Below are 26257 nucleotides of genomic sequence, written 5' to 3' on the forward strand. Positions count from 1 at the left end.
AGAAAACGGTACGCGGTAAACTAAATTATTTTGTCTGCATTGCCCTATTTCTATAATGGAATGTATTAATATAGTTATCATTCTATTTTTTATTTTAGTGAAAAATAATTCATTTTAATTTAAGATTCTCAGGAGTAAATAAATATCAAACTTACTAAAAAAAGTCTTTTTCCTACAGCTTTACCACCCTGTAGTTCAAAATCTAAGACGTTTAAGACACATATTAGTAAACACTTTTTTGCCTAATTTCTTTTATTTCATTCAAGGAATACGTCTCTGAAAAAGTACCTTATGCCTGGAACACAACTCTTTAGGTTTTTTACGCTTAGATATCATCACTATAATATTAACAACATATAGGCTTTTGTTTTTTTTTTAAATTTTTTCAAATAAATTATTAGAAATGGGTATGTATATGTATTTTTTTAATAAAAAAGATCCCGTACTATTTCGTTTTATTTTCGATTTATAACATAAAAAGCAAATTGATGAAAACAAAACGGTATATACCTTTTTTCATATTTTTTTAAAACTTAGATTAACGAAATTATTGAGTACCATTTTTTCAATGCTCATACAGTATATTGTTTATTTTACCTTTAATTAAGGCATAGGTATTTGATTTCGATATTTTTATTATCTCAATCAAAAAGTAATAAGTTTTAAAAAAGTACTATATACGAGTAATAATTAATATTTAATGCTGCTCACCTTTTTCAGTTTAATCTTTATTGATTTTTCTTGTATAATTAATTTAAGACGTAAGAACCGCGGCCTGTATACGGAAACTCTAGCTTGCTATAATCTAAATATTATTCTGTAAAAAATCTAGAAAATCTAGAAAAAGAATCTTAAAATATTGCAATGTACATTGCACTTTACGGCACGGCACCTAAAACTTTAAAAAAAATTGTTCCAAATTAACATCTACCACAAATCATAGCAAGTCTTGGATGTTTTAACAACCCATGTAATATGGAATACGTAATACCTAACCTTAAACCTTAAAACCTTAGTACGCCAATTACCAATTTATTATTAAAATTAAAAATATTATGCTAAATTAACGAAAAACAAATAAAAACACAAAGTCACGGTCTCACAACATGTAATTAAACGGGCTACACGTGTTTCGCTCTAGTTAGAGCATCATCAGGCCTTTAAAAAGCCGTTTACATAAATAAACGTTTGTTTATTTATGTACTGTGAAGTGTGTGGATGGCTTTTTAAAGGCCTGATGATGCTCTAACCAGAGCGAAACACGTGTAGCCCGTTTAATTACATGTTGTGAGACCGTGACTTTGTGTTTTTATTTGTTTTTCGTTAATTTTGTATGTTGGTCTCTTAGAGAAGAATGGATGAGATTTTTAAATATTATGCTAAAGCCGAAAAACAAAAATATGAGACCTAGGTATAACCGACACGCTGCAATCCTACAAACATTGACTAAAATCTAAATTACCCCAAATAAATAAACTGAATATTACTCAAACCTATTTTAAATAATCACAGCGCCACAAAATATTCCTGAGTCCGGCAACATCAAGGTCAAGCGTCAACGAAGCGAAATCATCTTCCGATTGGCATTGAAAGCACGTGACACTAGTTATGGCCACCGCCCACTAATAGATTGAATTTGTATACTGCCCGACCCCCCCCAAAAAACGCTACCCGCATCGAATGCAAGCAACGGCCTCTTAAACATAAACATGGAAGGGTCCTCTTTTTTTAAAATAAGTGCTCCTGCATTTAGTATGTGTTATATGTAATCCTAAATGTTTTAAATATTATTTTAATTTTTTCCGGCGACATGGAGTCCTGTGCGTAACTGACATTTAGCACTAATGATGGCTCATTCGCCGAAAGCACTCTGCTAAGCCAATAATAAACAATTTGCTCTGAATGTATCTTGTTTGATTATTCCTTATATTGAATAGACATCTCACTATCATTGAAGTAACTTAACTGATATTCTTCATGATCTAAATGAGTTAAAATATGTTTAAAAAAATCCCCAAAATATTTAACCTCCGTGCCGACAAATAAATCATTTTCAAACTGAATAAAACGTCATATATTTCCCTACGTGTCACATCAATTCAGGAAATAACGTGCCGGATTAGAAAGCATTAGGCGAGCGCAATTTGAAATTTCAACTGATTAAAATGCTTAAGCCCTCGCTAAAACCGTATATACGTCCACATAGATTTGATAAGCAAACTTTATGCCGCATAAAAACTTACTTTCCAAGCTGTATTCCCGGTGGATCCTGCTTCAATAAGTAACACAGCCGGTTAGGAGTCGTAATCAGGATATCTGAAAATTTATTTATAAATAAAAAACTGTGTGTGACATTCAAAAAATTAAATAATACCGTAATTCTGATTGCTTTTAGGTCCGTACTGCGATATAGCCTTATTCACTTTGCTAATAATGTGTATTTTAAGGCCTCGCCCCTCGCTAAGTCTCAAACATTCCCGTTGAGTTTGAGAGGCTAATTCTCGAGTGGGGCATAAGATTAGTGCTCTGAAACCTTGTCTTTGAGGAGTCTTCAGGTGGTGAATTATTGGGATAAGGAAAGCTGCAGTTTTTCCAGAACCCGTAGGAGCACACGCTAGTAGAGATCTTTTCTAAATTAAAAAAAGCGTCAATGAATTATTAATAATTTAATTCATTACTGTTGACCTACTTCAAGCATTATAGGAACAGCTTGTTTCTGAATGGGCGTAGGTTCATCATAACCACATTTAATTAAATTTGAAACTATATCTTTGTCCACATTGAGATCTTCAAATGATCTGGCAGGGTTTGGTACTCGTCTACCAACTACAGAGATGTTATTAAGGTTTCTGTAATGATTGACCTAAAAAAGAGTATATTTCAATTTAAAAAATGCAACATTTGGTATAGTAGAAAGGTACTGTGAATGTTTTTGATGTATGTATTAGGTATTTTGATTGTTATTTTTCTATGAAGTATATTTCATTTAAAAAGTGATAATAGTTAAGGATACTCTATATAGATATAGCATCATTCAATAAGAAATCTATTTTGTTTATTTCTATTGGTCTTCCAGAATACAAAGTATTATAGACAAGTCTATGAGAATAGTTACTACAGAATAGAGTCAAAATCAAAAAAAAATCAGAAAAAGTTTATACCAAAAAAATAGTTATAAATATGAGAAAAAAAAATGACAATTTTTTGGTAAAATGAACTGCGTCGTGATTATATAAAACCAATAGCGCAAGGTGCGTGAAACAGACCTTAACAAGAAAATGACATTAACAAACCATCATATTGAAACTGCAAAAAAACTCCTAATTCACCTAAAAAAGAACAAAACTAAAACTAAAAAGGGCAGGCAAAAATGGCAAGGTAATTTGGCTGGCATGCGACGAAAGGCAACAAGAAGAGACAACTACAAAAGAAAGATTGAACAGGCCAGCTTATCTTTGGTCTCAGTTGATTTTGCAGTTATATTTAACACACTACTAGGCTCCTCGTTGGGAGTCGAGAAGGATTTGCTTAACCTTGGTGTAAAATTTATTATATAATAAATCTTTAATATTATTTGGCAAGTTATTCCACATTGTAACTCCGACAACCGAAAATGACTTGTGGAAGTTACTTGTTCTATGTTGAGGTATCCTAAAACTTCCAGCATTAAGAGTATTGTGTAAATGTGAGAGAGTAGTAAATAACTTATTTAAATAAGAGGGTTGACCCGATTTTATTATTTTATATATAAAGACATATACATATGTACGTGTAATTTTCTTCTCCTTTCCATATTTAAAATAGAATTTATGTTTAAATAAGGTGTGATATGCTCCCGATAGGCAGTGCAATAAGAAAATCTTACACAGCTATTTTGCAAGATTTGTATAGTCTTAGAAAGCTCAGATGTTATAGAATTTAGAATATACAATATCACCGTAGTCGAGTAAGGAAAGAATAAGGCTATTGCAGAGGTAATGTTTAGTTTTACTCTTTAAGACATTTTTGAATTTGTACAGATTTCTGAGACGCATATAACCCATATTCAATTTGGACTTGGACTTGCTACGAGGCAATCTGCCAGCACGATTTGGAGATTCGGAAAAACCGTCGGGTATGTATCCTGTTCGACGAATCGATAACAGTTGTTAATACTGAAATGCACTGTGACGCTTTCCCCACGATGCATCCGGCATCATCCGGCCTAGCTACCGGCGTAAATAGGTTCAGCTATCACTGGCAAAGGGCAGGAAAGAGTCTAGGAAAGAGTTCCAAAGTATAGGAAAGGAAAGAACGACCACGTGTTGACTGGGTGAAGGATGACGCGGAAGTGCTATATTCAATTTATTTTTAATGTGTGTCAATCCTAATATTTTTTTGACTTCTTTTACCACTGGAATTTTTTCTCTGTTAATCTCAATATTTATATGTCTATATACGTGTCTTAGAATTCCTGAATTACAGCCATATAAAATGATAGATTTAGCAGGGTTAATTTTTAAGTTATGCTCATTGGAGTAATTAACTATGTTTAGTATATCCGATTTAATTTTTTCATCGGCATATTGTTGTAATTTACAATGTTCAATACAGTTATGCATATCCGCAACATAAATCGAAAATTAAAGAGGTCCCAATATGGAGCCCTGAGGAACATCAATTTTCAAGTAAAGATATTTTGACTACTCCAAACTTCCATTGTTGGTTTTTAACAACACCGAATGTCATCTATTATCTTAAAAATATATAAATTAAGATATTAATTCTATATAAGATAATCTTATTTTATATTATATATAAAATAAGAATTAAAAAAAGGGACTGTGGATTCGGAACAACCAAAATATCCTAAGTTGGCAAGGAGCATTGAGTGATTTATTGTATCGAACATTTTGCTAAACTCAAGCACCGCCATGCAAGTACTTTATTTATGTTCTTCGTTAAGTCTTATATTATCTAACATTCCCACCAAATTAGTAGTCTAAATCCTGATTGCGTATCTGGAAGTATACCACATGAGTTAACAAAATTATAAAGTTGTTGATGAATATGCTTTTCCAGAATTTTAAAAACTACTGATAAAATACTTGTAGGCCTTATGTCTGTTAGTTTTTTTGGATTACAGATTTTTAAAATGGCCCTTTTAAGTGCTTTTTTCCAGATATCGGGAGTATTTAAAATGTCGGGAGTATTATAAGTATTTAAAATGTTTAGAAGTGTTTTTTTTTACAAAATGGTAGGCAAAGCTTGATATCATTTATACAAAGTCCGTCAGCTTCTATAGCATTTGATTTTATGGTTTTAATTGTACTGTTAATGCTTTCTTCATCAAGAGGACTTAAATTTAATTCTTGATCGTTATTATTCCATTTAATTTCATTGTAAAAATTTAATTTGGCTTGTGACATATTTTTTTAATATATTGTTAGTTTGGTTAACGCATTGAGAAAAATAATTATTTAGAGTTTCTGGATTACTAAAATTACAAGGCAAATCTTTTCAAGCAATTTAATATTGTCAGTTATGCAGGAAGTAAATGGTTTATTTGTAATAGTTTTAGTTTTAATTGGCGCATGTTTGTCAACTAAACAAAGTATATTATAGCATTAGTTATCACTAATGCTTTTGAAGGGCCATCACATCGGCTATCACCGAAATCACTCTGTGATATTTTATCATTATATATATCTACCACTCACTCTGCCTTAAAAATAGTATCAAAAACTATACCTTGTATGGATATAACAAGGAATAGTGGACTTCTGGAACACAACAAAACTTTTTTAGGCCAAACTCAGTAGGAGTCCATTTTGCTTTAGCCCTTTTAAATATTCAGTCAGTCAGAAATAAATCTGATGAACTCTCTTTATTTTTAGCATATGAAGATAACCCTGTCATTGTTGTTTTGACCGAACATTGGCTCAAACAGGGTAAACCTTTTTTTATAGAAAGTTATGCTCTCGCATCCATCTATTCCTGTACTCAGTATAATCATGGTGGAACTTTGATATTAATAGAGAATAATTTTTAAAAAGATATAACTTTGTTGATATAACCAAGTTTGAGTATCTCCTGAAAGAAAAAACTTTTGAATTTTGCATTGTTTATTCTAAAGATAATTTATTCTAAGAAAAAAAATAAAGATCTTAAATTTGTACATTTTAGGCCTTTACAGGTCACCCTTGAGTAATTTTAGTAGTTTTATTGATAAATTATATAACATTTTAAGCCAAATATCGGTAAATGCATCACTAATATTGACAGGTGACATTAATGTAAATTTTTTAGACTGCAGTGACTCTAACAATCATTTGTCAATACATAGAGTGCTGAAATCTTTTAATTTAACTTTGCATGTTGACCAACCTACTCGCATCACTGCTAATTCAGCATCACTTTTAGATTATGTTTGCTCTACGCTTTGTGAAACGCAGGTTGCATGTAGAATTGTAAATGCCGGGTTGTCTGATCATGAGGCCGTATTATGTTCCTTTCTTCTAAGTGAAAAAAAGTGTACCTCAAGAAAAAAAAAGTGCAGAAGGTTGTTCACTAGAAAAAATTTCTGCAAGTTTAAAGAATGTTGTAATTCAATAGACTGGAATGGTATCATACTTAACAACGGTGATCCTTTTGAGAGTTTCCATTCAACTTTAGTGGATGATTTTGAGTCAACTTTCCCCATGGTGACAATTAGGTAAAAAAGGAGAAGACCCTGGTATAGCAGGGGTCTACTAGTTTCTGGTAAAAATCTTCGGTGTTTGCACTCCATAAGAAAGTTTGTCCTGGACAACTCCAAATTCATATCTTACTTTAATAGATATCGCAAAATTTACCGCGATACAGTGAAATTGGCAAAAAACTTATACTACTCAAGTAAAATAAACCAATCAAGAAATAAGTCTAGAGAGTCTTGGAAAATTGTTAATGACTTACGAGGTGAACGTGGGAACCCTTCTGTTTCTAATAGCACGGTGTCGGCCGAAACACTCAATCATTTTTTTAGGGTGTTGCTTTGGGTCTATCAATATTATTGCCTCAGTCTGTTAGAGATCCGCGCTCATACTTACACAACATTAAGGTGCCTGAAACATTTTTCTTTAGACCAACAGATTCTAGTGAAATAATGGAAGCTCTATACTCAATGAAAAATAAGAACTCCGCTGGATGGGATGGGCTGTCACTAAAGGTCCTAACAGCGCTACCGCTACCAACCCTTGATTCTTTGGCTGAGGTGATAAATGTTTCACTTTCAAGTGGGTCCTTTCCACATTTACTCAAGGATGCCTTGATTAAACCATTATTTAAGGGTGGAAAATTTGATGACCCATCAAATTTCAGACCCATAGCCCTGCTTCCCACCCTTAGCAAGCTTGTAGAAAGATTGGTAAAAACTAGGATGATGGAATTTCTGAAACGGCATAATGTTCTTAACCATCAGCAATTTGGATTCCGGACGAAACTGGGTACATCTGATGTTATTTTCAATTTGTTGGAGAGTCTGTACATGGGGTTGAACGCTGGGGAGAGTGCGGCGGCGGTGTTCTGTGACTTATCTAAGGCGCTTGACTGTGTAAGTCACAGAATACTGCTGCAGAAGCTAGAAACCTATGGATTCAGAGGAGTTGCTCTCGACTGGTTTCGTTCTTACCTATCTGGAAGAACACAAAGGGTATTCTTTGACAATGATATGTCATCCCGTCTGGATATGGATGCTGGTGTACCCCAGGGTTCTGTTCTTGGACCAATATTGTTCCTGCTATATGACAATGATATCTCTCAAATTCCAATTAGGGGCAAATTTACTATCTTTGCGGATGGTACAACATTACTTTGGCATGACACTAACACCAAGAGATTAAGGAATATCGTTGATGAAGATTTAATTCTTGTAAAGTCATGGTGTGAATCTAATAGGTTAACTTTTAATATTTCTAAAACTAATATTTTAACTTTTAAATGTAACCTTGGAACTGTCACTTTGCAAAATGAAACAATAAGTCCTTCTGAAACATGAAAATTTTTGGGCCTGACGATTGATAAGCAATTAAAATTTGAAAATCATATCTCCTCTTTAATAGGGAAGTTATCATCCAACTGTTATGCTATTAGAGTAATAACACATTCTCTGGGACTTGATGTGGCCAAAATTGCCTACCATGCTCTTATTGAGTCTCATCTGAGATACGGTATTGTGTTTTGGGGTGTGTGCTCTCAGTATTTGTTCAGCTCTCTATTTATTTTGCAAAAAAGAGCCATACGCTACATGCGTGCAGCTCCCTTTCGTAGCCCCTGTAGGCCATTATTTTTAAAACACTCTGTCCTGATATTGCCATGCCTTTTTATTTTAGAGACTGTTTGTCTTATCCACAAAAAATATCGCCATCAGCTTGGCCCCTCCTCGGGTTACAATCTCCGAACAACCTTCTCTTTACCTCTGCCTATCCCAAAAAGTGAGCAGATTAAGTCATCTTTTGTGTACGGGGGCAGAAGGCTTTTTAACCACCTACCCCTTTATATAAGGCTAATAAATTGTAAAAAACGTTTTAGGAAAAATATAAAGAAACTTTTGCTTGCTAAAGCATTTTATTCTCTAGACGAGTTTTTAAATACAATTTTTTGACAGTGAAGAGTTTTGCGCAGCGTAATGTGAATTCTTACTACCCTTTCTTTGGGTGTGTTCTATATTCTATGTATGTAAGAATTGTTAAAATTTTTATATTTTTGTAAAAGATTATGTTGTCAACTATCTTTAAGGTTTTATATAATGCTTTGTTAACAACAGATGATGTTACGTAACAATAAAGCTTCTTTTTTTTTTACTTTGACTATTGTTATTAAAAGCCACAAGTTTATCGTTGGAATTTAGGTAATAGATACTATCCCAATGAAATCTTACAGCGTCATGCTCAAATAAATCCGTATTAATAGCACTATAATTCCTACATTTAATTTTAAAATGTCCCTTTTTACTTTTAAGTGCTAAAAATCTATCAGAAAGTCTACACTTCTTTAATAAATTAATAATAATATCCCCCATAAAAACCACATGATCAAATAAAGGAACAATATTTGTAAATAGATCATCAAGGAAATCAAAAAAACTGCTAATATCTGAAGAAAGTAGACGTGATGTATCATGGTAAACAAAATATTTTTGATAGAAATCTCAGTTTTTATGCTTATTTTTGTAGTAGGTTGTGAACATGATAAACTTCAAAATTTACATGTTTTTTAGCATAAAAACCGACCCTATCACTACGCCCTAATCAATCTTTGCTGACGAAATTATAACCCTCAATTTGATGTGCCAAATTATCAGTATAAGTCGTCAACCAGGTTTCAGTTAATCCCAAAATGTCAAAATTATTATCAGTTATATAATTTACAAACTCATCGAATCCAATATTAATGGATCAAATATCGAGACGACCACATAAAACCTTATAATTTAATTTTAATAATTGGTGCGTATTAAGACCAAACTGGCCATTTCCTCCATCATCATCCATTACAAAAAACAAAATTGTTCCTATTATCCTCCGTCAGCACCCCACGCCAGTGACTTTTAGAGTCAACTAAAGTTCAAATTTTAAGTTAGTACTAATACATTGTTAGGATAGAATAAAATAAGGATAAAAAAGTAAAAACATTACACTTACATACATTTTAAAATATAAAAATAATACAAATACAAAGAACTTAAAATCCCATCCGGAGCTGTTAAAGCACCTCAGTTCTCATTAGAGTGTAATACTCCTCAAAAAGATTTATGGTATACTCAGATAAGAGGCTACATATCTTTGCTTTAATTTTTTTTCAGTTCTCTTCAAAGTTCTTTGTATCTGTAAGCAGTTTTATTTCCTTATTCATTCCATTTCTGCTCAGTCTACATTCACTTAACGTCATGTTGTTTTTAACTATTGTATCGTGGGAGTGCACATCTGCAGCTACAAGATATTTATTAATATTTTGCTTAACCTGTATAAATTTTAGATAGAAAATTAGAAAGTACTATGTCAGGGTTTTAAGTTTTATGTTATGACAGTAGCACTTTCATTAATAGTTCATTTAATTTTCTTTATGGCATATATATTTTGATATAACCTACAGCACAATCTATTAATATGAGCACTTTATAAGAGATTAATATACATAGTAAGATTCAAGAATTTGATTTGCGAATCAGCCTGAATCCACATTAGTATGTAATTACGGATCCGTTGGGACCACGTGATTGCTATCCGCCAATGAGAGGCCCGAAAGTTTTCATGTAATGTTTCATGTTTATAACTACGTGCACGGATTGAAGTTGGTTAATTCGAACTTCATTCCGATTTGCGCTCGTTCGGTCCGTTGTGCAATTTGTTTTTTATTGTTATTTTTGAGTTTTTGTCAAAACATTTTTTGCGTGGTCTGTAATTTGTAGATAAGTTTTTTTTTTGAGACTATTTTTTTACTATTATTTTATAACCAGTATTACTATTAATTTATTACCAATAGTTATTATTTGGTTCCGTTTTCTTTAGAATGTCGAGTTGGAGTTCGACCTCGGGTCCCACATTTATAAATGTGGCTATTGTGGCTTTTTGATTAATAGTCACTAGTCAGTGCCAAAATTATCTGGAACACCAAGGTTTCCAAGTATATATGGAGGAAAAGGAGAACCAATGTATTACCTTCGAGCTTTACGTCAATGAGGACAATATTTTAACTTTAGGTGGATATATGTTTATTATTGATTGTTATTTTGCTTTTATTGATTGCCAATTTTTTAGTTGGTGTCATTCTAGTGTATGTTGTAGCTTTTATTAGTTACACTTTCTCTCTGTTTATATAAACTTTCTTTTATTTATTTATTTATTTTGTAGCATCAACAGGCGATGGCAAGGAAAAGCCAAAAAAGCCAAAAACACAGGAAATTAGATGACAAAATGTTGATTGCATTCATTTGTTCCAGCAAACCTCTATGGGATCCGAGAACCCCTTTACAATCAAGGCATAAAAATAAGTTGAGGCAATTGTGGGAGGAGGTTTCTCAATTGTTGAGATGTAATTGACCAAAAAAGATTTAAGGATGTAAACATTTATGAAGTAATTCTTTTCTGATTCTAGACTTTCCTGTAGAATATCTTAAAGAACGATGTAGACAACTACGGGATGATTTTACACGGGCTAAGTAAAAATTAATGCATAGTTTTGTAGTAGGTCTTCAGCCTTCTTCATTAACACCCAGGCCTTCATTCAAATATTATAAAGTTATGAAGAGTACTGGGAGAAATTGATGAAAACTTGATATAAGTTTATGTAATAATTTAATTATTTCATATACTTTTGTTATAATAAACCCTTTATTATTATAATTAAATTTATTATTTTTTTAAAGATGATTATTTTTAAATATATTATTTTAGAACTGTTTCTAATGTGGGAACTTTGGTACCAAGTGCCACTCAACATCAGGGGTAGGAAACAACAGAGAAAGAGTAAGTTTGTGCATAATGTTATTTTTATTAGGTTTTGAATAGCAAGTTTGATCTACACTTCTTTAAAAAAAAAAAAGTTCCTATTAAATCATAAAAATGTTTCTTATATAATAAAGATTCTGGTAATTTTGTACTTGTGGTATTTTTGGCCTTTAAAAGAGCCTTTGAGACTATAGATAGGGATATATTGTTAAGAAAATTAGAATATATGGGAATTAAGCATAATGTCTTAAATTGGTTTAATTCATATTTATCCAATAGAGTTCAAAGGGTTAAATATAAAAATTCTATATCTGAAACTGTGAATGTTAAACATGGTGTGCCTCAGGGAATTGTGCTCGGTCTATTATTGTTTTTGTTATATGTTAATGACATGGTTATGCTGTGTAAAAAATCTAATATGTCTATGTTTAAAAATCTAATAGCTAGGTCAAATGGTATCAGATATCAATAGCGAACTTAGTAGTTTATTTTGCTGGCTCTGCATTAATAAACTTAGCCTAAATACAACAAAATCTAAAATGAGTTCAGTAGATATAAATAATATAGATAACATAATAAATAGAGAAAAATTGGTGTATGATGGGAATATTAAGTACTTGGGTACAATTTTGGACTCTAATTTAAATCTCCATGCCCACTCTGATTATATTATGAGTAAATTAAAAAAGTCAGGTTTATTAACAGAATAGGTCTAGAATCTATCAATGCATACCAAGCTTTAACTATACAATGCCCTTAAGCTTCCTCATATACAGTTTTGTTCAACACTACTATATAACTTACCACAGTATAAAATACAGCAACTCAAGAGAAGAAAATACGGCTATGAGAGAGATCCTAAAATGTAACCGCTACACACCTATCAAGGCTATGTTAGATGTTCTAAGTTTGTTATCCATTTAGCAAAGAATAGTTTTTAATGTTCACTTATTTATATTCAACCCTAGACATCTGAGATATGTGCATGATAAGTTTTTTCATATAGAGTTTTGTATGATTTTCTTAATTAAAGAATACTGTATAGTCTTCAACAGAGTTAGTTACTTTAAATGTTTTGTGTGCCCTATTTCTTTCAAAAATCAGTGCTTTTAATTCCGGACTAAACTAATAAGGACATTTTCTATTTTTTGCAATTGCCTTAGGTACTAAAATATCAAAACCTCTATTAAGGACATTATAAAACATATTTAATATACCATTAATATTTTTCATTTAAGAAAACTTGCCAGTCAAAACAGGACAAATAATTATTAATAACATGGTAATAGCAATTTTTAAAATCATTATAGACATAGCTATATGGAAACTCATGAAGCTCTTCAGGCATTAAATGATAGACATCCCATCCAGTAATATTCGAAACATTTACTTTCACATTTGAGCTACTTCTAATTACAATGTCTAGTACATTGCCAGATATATTAGGAAATGAGTTTAGATGATATAAATTTGAGTACAATAAAAAGTCCAATAGCACATCAGCATTATGAAGTGTGCTGTTTAAGAGGGTAGTGACAGCTCCATATTAATCAATTTCCCAGCAGACATTAGGCAGGTTAAAGTCATCACACAGAAGAACACCACCATGGGCATTACTGTTCAGGATCTAATCTAATGAACAGCAGAACTCATCATATATACAAGGGGCAAGGCAGGAGGAATATATATACAGTATTGTGCATAAATATAGCAACAAGCGATGTTTTCAAAAATAATATTTGCTTCTTTATTTATTTCATATTATTTCTTTACTTTTAAGTACACACCTCTGTATTATTTATAAATATACCGAGATATCATAAGAATGCCAATGCTGTAATTAATGCAATAAGGAACTTCATGTCTGTTTATTTAGACAATGTGCATAAATATAGCAACATTCTTGTTTCATATTTATTTTATCAATTAAATATTAATTTACCTGCTGTAAAGTTGTTATTTTTGAATCTCAGAATTAACTTAAAATGGGTCGCTCAAAAACTGTCTCTGGTAATGTAAGAAAAATTATTGTGGAGCATTACGAAAATGGTGTTAGGCAGAGTGACATTGCAAGAAGCTTACAGCTTCACAGGTCAATTGTATCCAGAGTTTGCAAAAAATTTCGCCTTACTGGAAGAGCTGCACCGGCGCCCATTCCTGGTAGACCCAGAAAAACAAATTTGAGGATGGATAGGCAGCTGCTATGAATTTCTAAAGAAAAACCTTTTTTTGTCTTCTTCCCAAATTTTGGCAAAATTAAAAGAGGGTGGAGGAGTAAACCTCAGTTGCAGTACCGTAAGGAGAAGATTACTTGATGCCAACTTACCTGGTCCTCGCCCCGCCAAAAAAACCGTTACTCTTAAAGAAGAACGTCAAGGCTCGTTTTCACTTTGCCCAATCTCATGTCCACTGGTAGCTGATTGGAAAAAAGTCGTATTTAGTGATGAATCTAAATATAATTTATTCAGGACTGATGTACGTCAGACGCCCCAGTGAACAAAGATTAAACAAAAAGTACATTTGCCCCACAGTTAAACATGGAGAGGGAAATATTCTTGTATGGGGATGTTTCTCGGCTCATGGCATAGGACCCATAGTAAGAATAGTGGGCAACTGGATGGAACTGGTGGAACAAACTGGATCGTTTCATGTACAAAGACATTCTGCAAACACATTTAGTGCCATATATGGATGAAGTCATGCCAGTAACAGCCATATTTCAGCATGACAATGATCCAAAACATGCTTCTCAATTTATTAAGAGGTGGCTATCCGATGAAAAAATAAATGTAATGGTCTGGCCATCTCAATCGCCAGACCTAAATCCTACTATATTATGAAATTAATTGAGTCCATGCCAAGACAATGTGCAGATGTTATAAAGGAGAAGGGGTACTACACGAAATATTGAATTGATTTTAATTTAGTTGGGTTATATTTTTTTTAGAATCAAAACTATTTTTTGTTGCTATATTTTTGAATAATAAATTTGCATAAAACAATTTGGTGTTTTATTTATTATGATACAAAAAATATGAAAATATAAACAGGCTCTAACTAATCTTGTAAATAATATATAAACCTTACTAATAAAATAGAAACTAAAAGATATATAACAGGAAAGTTCAATGTTGCTATCTTTTTGCACAATAATGTATGTAGCCAACCAAGAGCATATACTGATCAATAGTAATCATGGCAAATACCTGTTCAATGTGTACAGTATTTAAATTAAGTTGGAATGAGGGATGATTCTTTATAGCACTCATTACACCCCCTCCATGAGTGTTTGCATTGGTATCACTTGAGCAGTCCCACCTGTATAAATGGAAATTATGAAGTTCAATTTCTCCATCTGCTACATCATCTCTCAGAGGTCCTAACATCAAGAAGCCTATTGTTAATACTTCCTAAATTTTGATAATAGCAATTAAGAGTCCTAATTGGTTTTTTCAAAATGTTTCTTATCTACCAAAAGTCAAAGGTTTTTTGCCCTCCAGACAGAATATTTACAGCTGATGATTCTTTGTTATTATATGACAATTTTTATTTCCTATAGCTTAAAAAAGATTTTACAAGTTGAACAGAATCTTCATGAAAATTGTAGTACTTGAACTTTGCAAGGAAAAGCCAGTGATTCAGTGTCTCAAATGCTTTGGAGCATATCAATCCTAATTTCAGGCAGATAACTTAAAACAAATCTTAATTTCAAATGCATGCACTTATTCACACAAAGAATATTTTAATTTATCTTTTTCTATACAATTCTGGTACTTAGAATAATAATTATTGTATATAACTTCTTATTTTAATATGTGGTTTAGGTATAGTGTTTTAATTTATGGATAATTTTACTAATATATTACTTTTGTTATTTTTACTTTTATATTACTAAGTGTTTAAGTTAGATAAGTAAATAGTTACAACTGACTAGATTTGCAAATTTAATTTTTTATGTACATTTTACTCCTAGAAATACTTTGTTGTATGCTAACATAAACATATGGATTTAAATTTAAAACTCTGTCCTTTATTTCCTGCAACCTTTGTTGCTTCTTGTATTGGTGTAGGATGCTAAATTATCTAATCAAAAATTAGTTTCTTGTTTTCGCCTTTTACACAACTTTACATGGGTGTAATATGATTCTAATGGCATTTATATTTGTGAGGCATATTTAAGAGAGTAGTGAGACCATAAATATGTTAATACCATTACTGTTAATATGATATACAATCTGATTAAACGTCAAAATCGTAATGTTTTTGCCATTCCTAATAATAAAACCAAGTGCTCTTCTCACCTTACTGCTAAACTTCTAATTCTCTTTGTCAATGACATTTAGAAACTTCTCACAAACTTTTATGTTTAATACCAAGCCTAAACTTACCTCTTCTTTCTCAAGCAACAATTTTTTACTTTCCAGTTGCTCCTCACTCAACAGTTTTCTCTTCTTTCCCTCAGGTTTCTCGCCATGATTCATACCGCTCATTAACATGATTGAATCGTCTCTCTCACGCTTTTTAGGGGTTTTAACGACCTCATTTTCCCCGATTTCATGTAAAACAGGCACGTTTTCTTTTGCTAGCTCCTAAAAAAACGAAAAGCTACATTTGTTTATCAAGTTTTGAGGTTAGGTTCTACCTTCACTGGCCTATCCTTGGGCATTTTGTTTTTAGAGGAAAAACTGAGGCCCTTTGTTAACTTTTTAAATATATCGTACGCGTCCATTTTAAGCAGGTTTTTTACAAATCAATCCTCTTTCATACAATTTTAGTCAAATGTATGAAATTCCCTGTTTTATGTAAACACTCGCAAAACAAACATTAGGTATTTAAACTAAAGTTAGGTTAGAAGTTGGTGTCATTGTCAACTGTCATTGTAATCCTCTAAGGGCCAAATTACGGACCAGCTGGTAAGTTCCTGTGTGTTATCAGGCACATAAATTCTATCCTCTCGGTAAACCTATCGGTAGTTGTAGGAGGAATTATGAACCAAATTTTAACCTGTTGATTTAAATTTAAGTAACAGAAGGTTTACAGTTTGGCAACAACGTAATTGTTGTGGCCGGTACAATAATCTTAAGAAAAAAAGAAAGATTAGGCTTATGAGTCTGCGGTCTTAAGAAAATTAATAAAATAAACAAAAATTATGGAAGTGTTTTTTTTAATTTGTGCTAATAGTTATAGGTACTTCTAGAGGATGTCAGAACAACCTGATAAAAACTGATAAGACTGATGCTACATCTTGGAAAGAAAAAAATCAGGCCTGGGAAAAATTGACAGCAGAGTTTAATGTAAAAAAACCATGTGTCAAGGTTGGTTCGAACCCTGAATAACCTTCGAACAAAGTATGAGGGTATAAAAAAAGATCTAAGAAAAAAAGTAGCCAAGAACAAACAGGAAATATGTAAAACTGGTGAGGGTAGTGCAACGATAACACCTCTTACCACCTACAAGGAAATAATTTATAATTCAATAACACTGAGTGTTGAGGGACTGCCTTCAAGATAGGATGATGATAGTAAGTGACAGAATATGGTGGGTCAAATTTGACGTTCACCTATATGGGATTTCTCAGACGTATGTTTTCTTTTCATTTCTCAGTCACGTAACATTGGCATAGGCAGCAAAAAGGGGCAGGTGAGGGATACACCTTTCTCTTAAGTCAGTAATTAAATAAAGAGAAATTAACCAGATGAAAAATCTCTCAGCTACAGAAACAATTTTTTTAAGTATCATGCAGCAAAATATTTACTTGAGTGTAAAAAGTCAAGTGAAAACTATTATTAGATTTGAAACTGTTACCTAGTAACAAATATATCATATGTATTACCTAAAACATTTAAAAATGTTGGGAGTGCCAACTTAGTACTACGTGTAACTATATGTTGTAAAGTACCATCCAACATTAAGTTTTTTATTTCCCTGAATAAGCCTCAGTTCTGTGCCACTATGTATAAAGAATTTTATTAAAACATTTTTGTTTGTTTGACGATTTTGTTTGATAATTTTTTTTAGATATTTTTAGTCAGAATTCTGAGGAGATTTTTTATCAGGAGCCCGAAGATATCTTCAATCAGGATCAGGATGTTAAACTTATTGATCAAAGTACTCAGGAAACTATATACCGGCTGGTGCGTCGCCGAGCGGAACATAGGAAATTCCATGTAAATATAAATTTTAAGGGGGTCAATTATTGGCTTTTCTGTACATTTTACAGAAAAAATATAAGATAACTTTTTGAAGAGACCAATCTGGCAAACCCTCGTGCAAAGTTTCAAAAAATTTTAATAAGCGAATCTTGAATTATTCCATTAAATGTAACTGCAAAATTACCAAATTTTCAGGTCAGGTAAAACTAGACCCCATTCACCAGCAAACAATTTGTTATAAGGCTTCATCAAATCTGACGTACAGACGAACACAACAAATGTTTTTTTTTCGTTTTATCAATCTCACAATCATACAGTCAAAGTAAGACACGTTAACATTACTTTTTTATCTAAACTTTTATTTAATATAACGATGAAGTTAAACCAATAACAATAATTATTATCGATTATTAAAAAAAATTATTTTATCATATTTAGAATTTAATTAAACCAATAGCTGTATCTGAAATACTTTAAATTTATTTTCCCACCTGGTCCATTTCAACCATTAAACCTATTTTTAGTAAAATCCAAGGCGTTGTCCAAAGATGTGGCAATAAATAATTGTAAATGTTTAACTCAGAAGATCGAAAATAGATCCGAAAAAAGAGAGAATAGAACTCTTAATATTTTACTAAGTGTGGAAAAATATAATAAAATACAATAACTTTTTTAAAAATAATAGAAAATTACATAAAAACATCAATTAATCAAATGTTCAAATAACCCTCATTAACAGCTAAACAATATCCTAACCGATCATAAAATTCATTTCTAACGCTAAGTTGATATTGGGAAATTTTATTACATTCTAACGAAATAGTGTTTTGTCACTGGTTTAGATTCTCAAATTTTACACTTTTATAAATGACATTTTTTAAATGACCCCACAAAAAGAAGTCATTCGGTGAAAGATCAGATGATCTGGCTGGCAAAAGTATCCGGTACCGTGGACCAATAATATTGCCGTTAAAAGCATTTTCCAAGCACTCTCTAACCATACGGGCATTATGGGCCGAGTAACCATTTGGTACCAGATTATTTGATCTTCCTGAACAACTTCTTCCAAGGCGGGTCCAATTTAATTTTGAGTCCAAATAGGTTTCAGCTGTTAGGTTATAGTCCGTAAAAAAAGGGTCCAATGATATGGTGTCCGAGTATGAACAAAGCGATGTTCATTTTCTTGGCTAAAATACCGGCAATTCTGAAAATTTGGTTCATTGTTGGAGGTAAATATACATTCATCGGTAAAACAAATATTTCTTAAAAAATTCCTATCATTATTTGCTTTTTCCATCATTTCAAAACAAAATGCCATTCTTCGTTCGTCATCTCCTTCCTGCAGCTCTTGATGTTTTTCGAATTTATACGAATAATATTTGTGTACTTGTACACGTGCCAAAGAACCCTCGTACTAACCATCTTGTTTTCCTCCACACTCAGTAGAATATTAAGATCTCTGTTCTCTTTTTCTTCGGCTCTATTTTCGATATCCTGAGTTGAACCTTTAACATTATTTATTACGGTACCTTTGGACTTGAACTTATTGACAATACGTTTAATAGTTGAAATGGGCGGAATGGGCTTTGTGGGGAAATAAAATGAAAACATTTCAGATACTGCTATAAAACTGTTTCCCGCATAATGCCACTTAATTATGGCTATCTTTTCGTCGATTAAATAATTCATACTTGTTTTCAAATATCGACTGACACCGATTTATTGACACTTTTCCTCACGTCAGTATTCATTTTACTAGTGCCCGTTTGGTTTTATCTGAACCGGAAATTTGCTAATTTTGCAATTACATTTAATTGAATAATTCAAGACTTGCTTATTAAAATTTTTTGAAACTTTGCACAAGGGTTTGCCAGATTGGTCTCTTCAAAAAGTTATCTTACATTTTTTCTATAAAATGTACAGGGAAGCGAATAATTGACCCCCTTAAAATTTACATGGGTTTTCCTGTGTTCCGCTCGGCGACGCACCACCGGTAACAACAACGGCACGGTATAAGAATATCAGAAATAATAAAAGAAATAATTATGTTCAGTACTACAAAAAAATAATAATTAGAAAATATGGCTGCATTCATATACATATATATTACATATTATACCGATTCTGAAATATGCTACCCCGTCACACCCTTATTGAACCTGATACCACCGCCTCTCCTAAGTGCCTTGATATAGTAGCCACCATCTCTTTAAGATTCTGATTGATCTCGCCCGCTGGCGCTACCATAATACGGTCTTTTTAGAAATTTGAGCAGTGTTTAATTATGTATTTAAATGCCAATATATTTGTCACTAAACTCAGTCTTACTACCCTAAAGTATCTGAAAAAACGATTATATAAAACAAAAATTACATTATTTGAAAAAAAATATATTTTTTGTGATAATTTAAGGAATCCCGTGCTCCAGTTAAACGCGTAATTTCACCGGATTAGTGCAAGACATGTCAGAGGACACACCTGCAAACACAGGGGTGAGTTCAGGAATTCCGCACCCGGTGTGAGTGTGATATTCATGTGGTAACTGTCAAGTGCTCTTTGGGTGACGGTCTAACGTTACTATTTCTGAACGATTGGTATGACGACACCAACCCAAGTTAAAAAATACAGAGTGCCTCTATCTATCGGAGAATAAATGAAACAAAACAGATTCTGTAACATATCGCCAAATTACGTTCCGCGTGCGATCTTTCGATCAAGCGGACAACCTTAAAACACCCGACACACTCCTTCCATTTAACTTTCTTTTCTAAAGGGGGATTTTCTGTGTCTTTCAACGGTCGTGTGATTTGGCGCATTATGGCTTAATTTATGAATCTTTCCGCAAAACATCACATGACGTATGAAGCTTGTATGGTGAAAATCGGAATCTTATGTCGGAGATCTTGGCTGGGATTCTAAAATCACGATTCGACACGATTACTCGATATGACTGATTCTAAATAAAATTTTCAGTCGTGAGTGTCTTGCGGATTGTCTAGTTTTTAACGATTTGTCGACGACACGCTTGGGTATGTCTATTGGGGATATAGCTTCTTCCTTTTTTAATACGTGCATAATGTGACAGCATCCTTTTTTAAACGTATTTGTGTCATTTATTGTTTACCAATAGTCATTCCAGGTTTTCATTAGTATATCAAGAAGTTTTCTTAAACACAACAACTAATAGATTTAATTCGACCTTATTTTCCACAACCTTCTGTTAATAATAGAGGCCGAGGAAGTAGAGTTACCATTGAATGGGCAGTTCTTGTATGTCAAGATTTTATGCCACAGATTGTTACCAAAGAAGCATTGGACAAGATTTGAAATTAGCGAAACTACTGCAAGTCGTTGGATCCATAAAATTACTGAAATTATTGACATCAACTTGCTGACCGATTCATTAATTTTTTAAATATAAGAGATTAGAGAAATTAATAAATTAGCATTTATAGAGAGATCCTATTTCCCTGGTGTTATAGGTTGCCATATTAAAACAAAAAGTGGATGAACACAACAAGTTTTTGTGATTTTCCATTAATTCAATTAATATGTTCCAATAGATAGTCTAGCCGTCTTGCCGTCTCTTCTCCTTGCCGATGTCACGTAGACGTCAGTGGTCAAGATTGTCAAAAAAGGTTCAAGTCAGTCGGTCACGTTTGGTTTATTTCGAGAAATTCTCTCTGTTTTTATTAATTTAGTTTTAGTCAGCAAAGTTGTAAAAAAGTGAATAAAAACCCGAATCTGATGTTCAGGGTTGTTGTTAATTCTACCTCCACAGTGTAACACAAAAGCGGCCACCCGCGCGAGACTCATAGTGGATCTCGGGCGGAGTGCACTTAACACGACGCAAGTCGCGTAATCCTCACGCCTTCACTCAAAACCCCTCTAAACTCTAAAGTGGTGACCCCGTCTTTCTCAAAAGAGAGTGTTAACGTTTTTCGTGCTAGAACTTAAAAGCTCAATGCGTGTGTGAAAATCGGGATCCTAATTCCTAATTGGTGAGTGCAAAAAACCAAAATTTTATTCGTTTGACCTTGCACCGCGCACCAACGACATTATGCAAGAAAACAATAGCTCCGCAAGTGGAGGCTTTGACCAGCAACAGCTTGACCAATATGCCAATCTGGAAGCCCAACAAGAACAGCTGCAACAACAAATTCAGCAGCTTATGCAACAACAGGCTCCAGGCCAGCCCTTGGTCTTCGACGCTCATTTGCCTGGTCCTTCATTCTTGCCGAGGTAAAAATGCCAATTTTAGGTGCTGACTTTCTCTTTTTCTACGGCCTACTCCCTGATCTTAAACGGAAGCGACTCATTGACGAAACTACGCTTTGCTCAACTCCTGGAGAAGTCAAGCAAGTTCTCATTCATTCAATCTCAGCGCTCTCACCAATTCAGTCACTGACAGAAGGTGAACAGAAAGAAGCCAAATCACTGGTTGGAGACTACTTCAAGCGATTCGTCGCCAATAATGGTCTTATCACCGGACCAACTGCATTGGTTAAACATCACATAGTGACAACCGGTCCCCCAGTTTTCTCCAGACCCCGACAACTTCTCGGTGAAAAACTGAAAGCCGCCAAAGCCGAATTCAGCGCCCTACAACAACTAGGCGCCTGCAGGCCATCCAGCAGTCCCTATGCAAGTCCTCTGCATATGGCTTCATCTAAGTCAGGAAAGTTAAGACCAACAGGGGATTACCGCAATTTAAATGCACAAACTGTGCCAGATCGATACTCCATACCAAGGATCAATAACTAACTCCTCCAACTATATGGTAAAAAAATATTCACCGCTATTGACTTAAAACGTGCGTATTTTCAGATCCCTGTAGCAGAAGAATACATCCCAAAAACTGCTGTGACTACGCCATTTGAACTCTTTGAGTTCTTAGGGATGCCTCTGGGTCTCAAAAATGCAACCCAAACTTTTATGAGGTACATGCACAGTATCCTGGGGCACTTGGACTTTGCCACCATCTATCTCGATGACCTTCTGATCTCATCAACCAACATGCAGGAGCACATGGAGCACCTACATGTTGTGTTAGACATCCTCCTAACCAACAAACTGCGCATCAACTGGGACAAGTGCGTCTTCGCGCAGGAAGAAATCAACTTCTTGGGCTTCACAGTCAACGCTCGAGGGTTCAAGCCACCAGCAGAAAAAGTTGAAGCCATCCTGGCTTACCCCAGACCAGAGACCCTGTGGGACCTAAAACGCTACCTTGGTGCTGTCAACTACTTCAGAGCTCACATGCCTCACGCAGCACATTCGCAGGCTCTCCTCAACGATCAACTTCGAGGCTCCAGTAAGCTGTCTCCGACTGAGCAAAAGTACAGCCCATATGATCGAGAATTGCTTGCGATCTTCTGTACTCTCAAGCATTTCCCGCATATCGTGGAAGGAAGAGATTTTCGCATTCGCACAGATCACAAGCTATTAGGCAAAGCTTTCCAGCAGCGTCCAGAAAAGGCTTTACCACGCTAAATGCAGCCACTTGACCACATAGGCCAGTTCAGCACAAATATTGTACATATCCCAGGCAAAGAAAATGTCGTCGCCGATGCACTTTCGCGCATCTGTGAGATCACCATGCCCACTAGGCTCGACGCAAAAACCATCAGCGAGCCTCAGACCGAGCCCGAAGCAGATCTGTTACAAACGGGAGATTTATCGCTCAAGCTCCAACCATTGCAAATCGAAGGAGTTCGTATCCTTTGCGACGTTTCTACAGGCACAGTTTGTCCCTAGCTACCATCATCGCTTCGTCGGGATACCTTCGAAGTCATACATGGTCCATCTCATCCAAGCGGCCGAGAAACATGCAGGCAGCACAAAGAGAACTACGTGTGGCCTGGCATCAGAAATGACGCACTGCAGTGGGCACGTGAATGCATTCCGTGCCAACGAGCGAAGATCCACAGGCACACTCGAATCCTGCTAAACCACATTGAAGTGCCAGAGGCGCGTTTCAACCATATACATCTGGATCTCATTATAATGCCACTGGTGAATGAGTACAGGTATTGTCTGACAATAATTGACAGGTTTACCAGGTGGCCGCAGGCAATCCCACTCAAACACATGAGAGCGGAAACCGTTGCAGCAGTATTATTCTCAGGCTGGATCGCTCTCTTTGGCCCACCGCAAACAATTACCACCGACCAAGGAATGCAATTCGAGTCAGCACTTTTTACCTCCATGGCAAAGCTAATGGGTGCTGAACGGATCCGAACAACGCCGTATCATCCACAAGGAAATGGCATGGTCGAGCGCTGGCACCGCACACTAAAAGCCGCATTAATGTGCCACCAGTACACACCTTGGACTGATATGCTTCCAATCGTGCTCTTGGGCCTCAGGACAGCATACAAGGAGGACATTAAGGCATCACCTTCAGAGCTCTTGCTGGGAACCTGCATAAGATTTCCAGGGTCATTTTTCGTCTCTAACAACCAACCCATTGCCACAACGTCGTTCGTGGATAACCTGCGAAGTCACTTCCAAGCTGTGCAGCCAAGACCAACTTCTCACCACACCAAGCCCAAAGTTTTCAGGCAAGAAGACCTAGGCACCTGTTCACACGTCTTCAAACTTGTGGCTGCAGTCAAGCCACCTCTCACACCACCTTACACTGGTCCACACCGAGTCCTCAGGAGGCTCGACGATCATCGTTACATCATTGACGTCGACAGAAAACCTGCCACCGTCTCCACATCTTTACTGGTATCAGGCTATATCGCTGACGACAACCCTGGACCTCAGCCACAGCACACAGTGAAACCTAAACGCACAGTTCATTTCGAACTGCCTGAGCCAGAAGCCCAGGATCCTCCACCAGCACCAGAGAATCCAGTTCCTGGGTTGCCTTCAGACAGGCCAACCTCCAGAGGGGGAGTGGCTGTGGCGCCACTGCCTAGCAGCGCCACCCTACCAAGTCGTCGCCAACGCAAGCAAGTACTTGTTCCGCGACCCGAGTTCTAGCCGTCTTGCCGTCTCTTCTCCTTGCCGGTGTCACGTAGACGTCAATGGTCAAGATTGTCAAAAAAGGTGCAAGTCAGTCGGTCACGTTTGGTTTATTTCGAGAAATTCTCTTTGTTTTTGTTAATTTAGTTTTAGTCAAAAAAGTTGTAAAGAAGTGAATAAAAACCCGAGTCTGATGTTCAGGGTTGTTGTTAATTCCATCTCCACAGTGTAGCATAAAAGCGGCCACCCGCACGAGACTCATAGTGGATCTCGCGTAATCCTCACGCCTTCACTCAAAACCCCTCTAAACTCTAAGGAGTCGTGATGAGTAAAGAGCCAGGAAGCAAGGAGTAGCGAACAAAATATGAACCTACACCAACTGTCCGTACTATCCGTAGGTTATTTTGTGGAGTAGCGATTTAATCTCCTCGGAAGGAAGGACAAAAGAAAACGCAACATAACCTAGATTCATGTTTAATTTACTTACTTTGTTTCCTTTTTCATAAAATATTACAATTTTCCGTAAAAAAAATAATTTTGAATTAAAATTATGGAAGAAACAGAAAACTATTATTACTAACTTATGAATTGGTAATTGACGAAAATGAGAAACCTATAGTCAGAGATTATATATTTTTTAATCAATATAAGCAAACTATGTAGTAGTATATTTATGTTTTAGTTTTATTAGCACAATATTATATTTTTACTTTTACTCATTTTTTTTCTGCAAGGGAAACAAATTTTATAAAGGAAACAGCGTGAAATTTAATCTATAAGCCCCATAAAATTAATTTAAGGAATTTATAATAAATAGGTATAAACATTTCTTGACAAATGACGTTAATGACATTCCAACACACTAATCACAACACGTAATTACGGTGTGTCTGGGTTTGCACACGGTGCGCACAAAATTTCAATTCTGAACGGAAACAGGCGCGTGCCAGCTGCGCCGCTGTACAATGCTAGGCTCTATAAATAGATTACTTTATTAGATAAATGTTTATTATTTTGGTTTAAATGTTTTAATTTTATTTTTGAGATTTTGCTATATACAAATGGGAAGAAAATAAGCTGACATCAATATAGCATTTTGTCGCGAAAAGGTGGTTCCTATTAAGAATAAAAACACACGAGGCGGTTTGCAAGCGGTTTGCGCCGCGACGGCGGCCGGTGGACCGCCGCTCGACTTAAAACACACGCGACGGCTTTTGCAACTACGAACGGCACGAAAAATTACAAGATCAGTTTGATGTTGCCAAGCTTTGCGTACAGTTTACAGTTTTTTATTTATCGTGAGCAAAATGGACTCCGACAGTGAAGATGATTTTTTATTTTTGTTGGCGGCATCGGCACTGGCATTACGCAAAAAACCAAAAAAAAAAATAGAACGAAACGTAAGCTATGGATACATCCCATAGTTATGGAAAGAAACAAGAAGGGATATTTCAATACCATCTATAAGGAGATTTGTGAAGATCCGGAAATTTTTTTAAATTTCACCAGAATGTCAAAGGAATCATACCAGGAGTTACTTTTATTGATACAAGAGCCATGTACAAAAGCTAATACCATTATGAGAGATAGCATATCAGTGCAAGAAAAGCTTTTGATAACTTTAAGGTAGGTGATGAATTTATACCTATTTCTACAATTTTTGTCTTT

The 26257-nt window shown here is 34.7% G+C and overlaps 1 protein-coding gene and 1 long non-coding RNA gene across 3 annotated transcripts in view; one reads left to right on the forward strand and one right to left on the reverse strand.

Annotated features, from left to right (window-relative positions):
• Window positions 1-16290, reverse strand: part of LOC126747929 (probable ATP-dependent RNA helicase DDX52) — a 349907-nt gene extending 333617 nt beyond the window's left edge. The window contains exons 1-5 of one of the 2 annotated variants that reach the window (XM_050456916.1): window positions 16114-16290; window positions 15854-16054; window positions 2690-2863; window positions 2375-2630; window positions 2244-2316 (exon numbers count right to left, since the gene is read on the reverse strand). In XM_050456916.1, the coding sequence (XP_050312873.1) occupies window positions 2244-2316; window positions 2375-2630; window positions 2690-2863; window positions 15854-16054; window positions 16114-16194 (785 nt within the window). In that variant the 5' untranslated portion in view covers window positions 16195-16290. Of the gene's footprint in view, window positions 1-2243; window positions 2317-2374; window positions 2631-2689; window positions 2864-15853; window positions 16055-16107 lie in introns of both variants that reach the window. The other variant, XM_050456911.1, reaches the window with a different exon arrangement.
• A 4976-nt stretch (window positions 16291-21266) lies between these two features.
• LOC126750229 (uncharacterized) lies at window positions 21267-25156 on the forward strand. The gene is made up of 2 exons (XR_007665648.1): window positions 21267-21517; window positions 24906-25156. It is a non-coding gene; the product is annotated as an uncharacterized LOC126750229 (long non-coding RNA).
• The last annotated feature ends 1101 nt before the right edge of the window (window positions 25157-26257 follow it).

This window comes from Anthonomus grandis, chromosome 2 (assembly GCF_022605725.1).
Source record: "Anthonomus grandis grandis chromosome 2, icAntGran1.3, whole genome shotgun sequence".
NCBI lineage: Eukaryota > Metazoa > Arthropoda > Insecta > Coleoptera > Curculionidae > Anthonomus > Anthonomus grandis.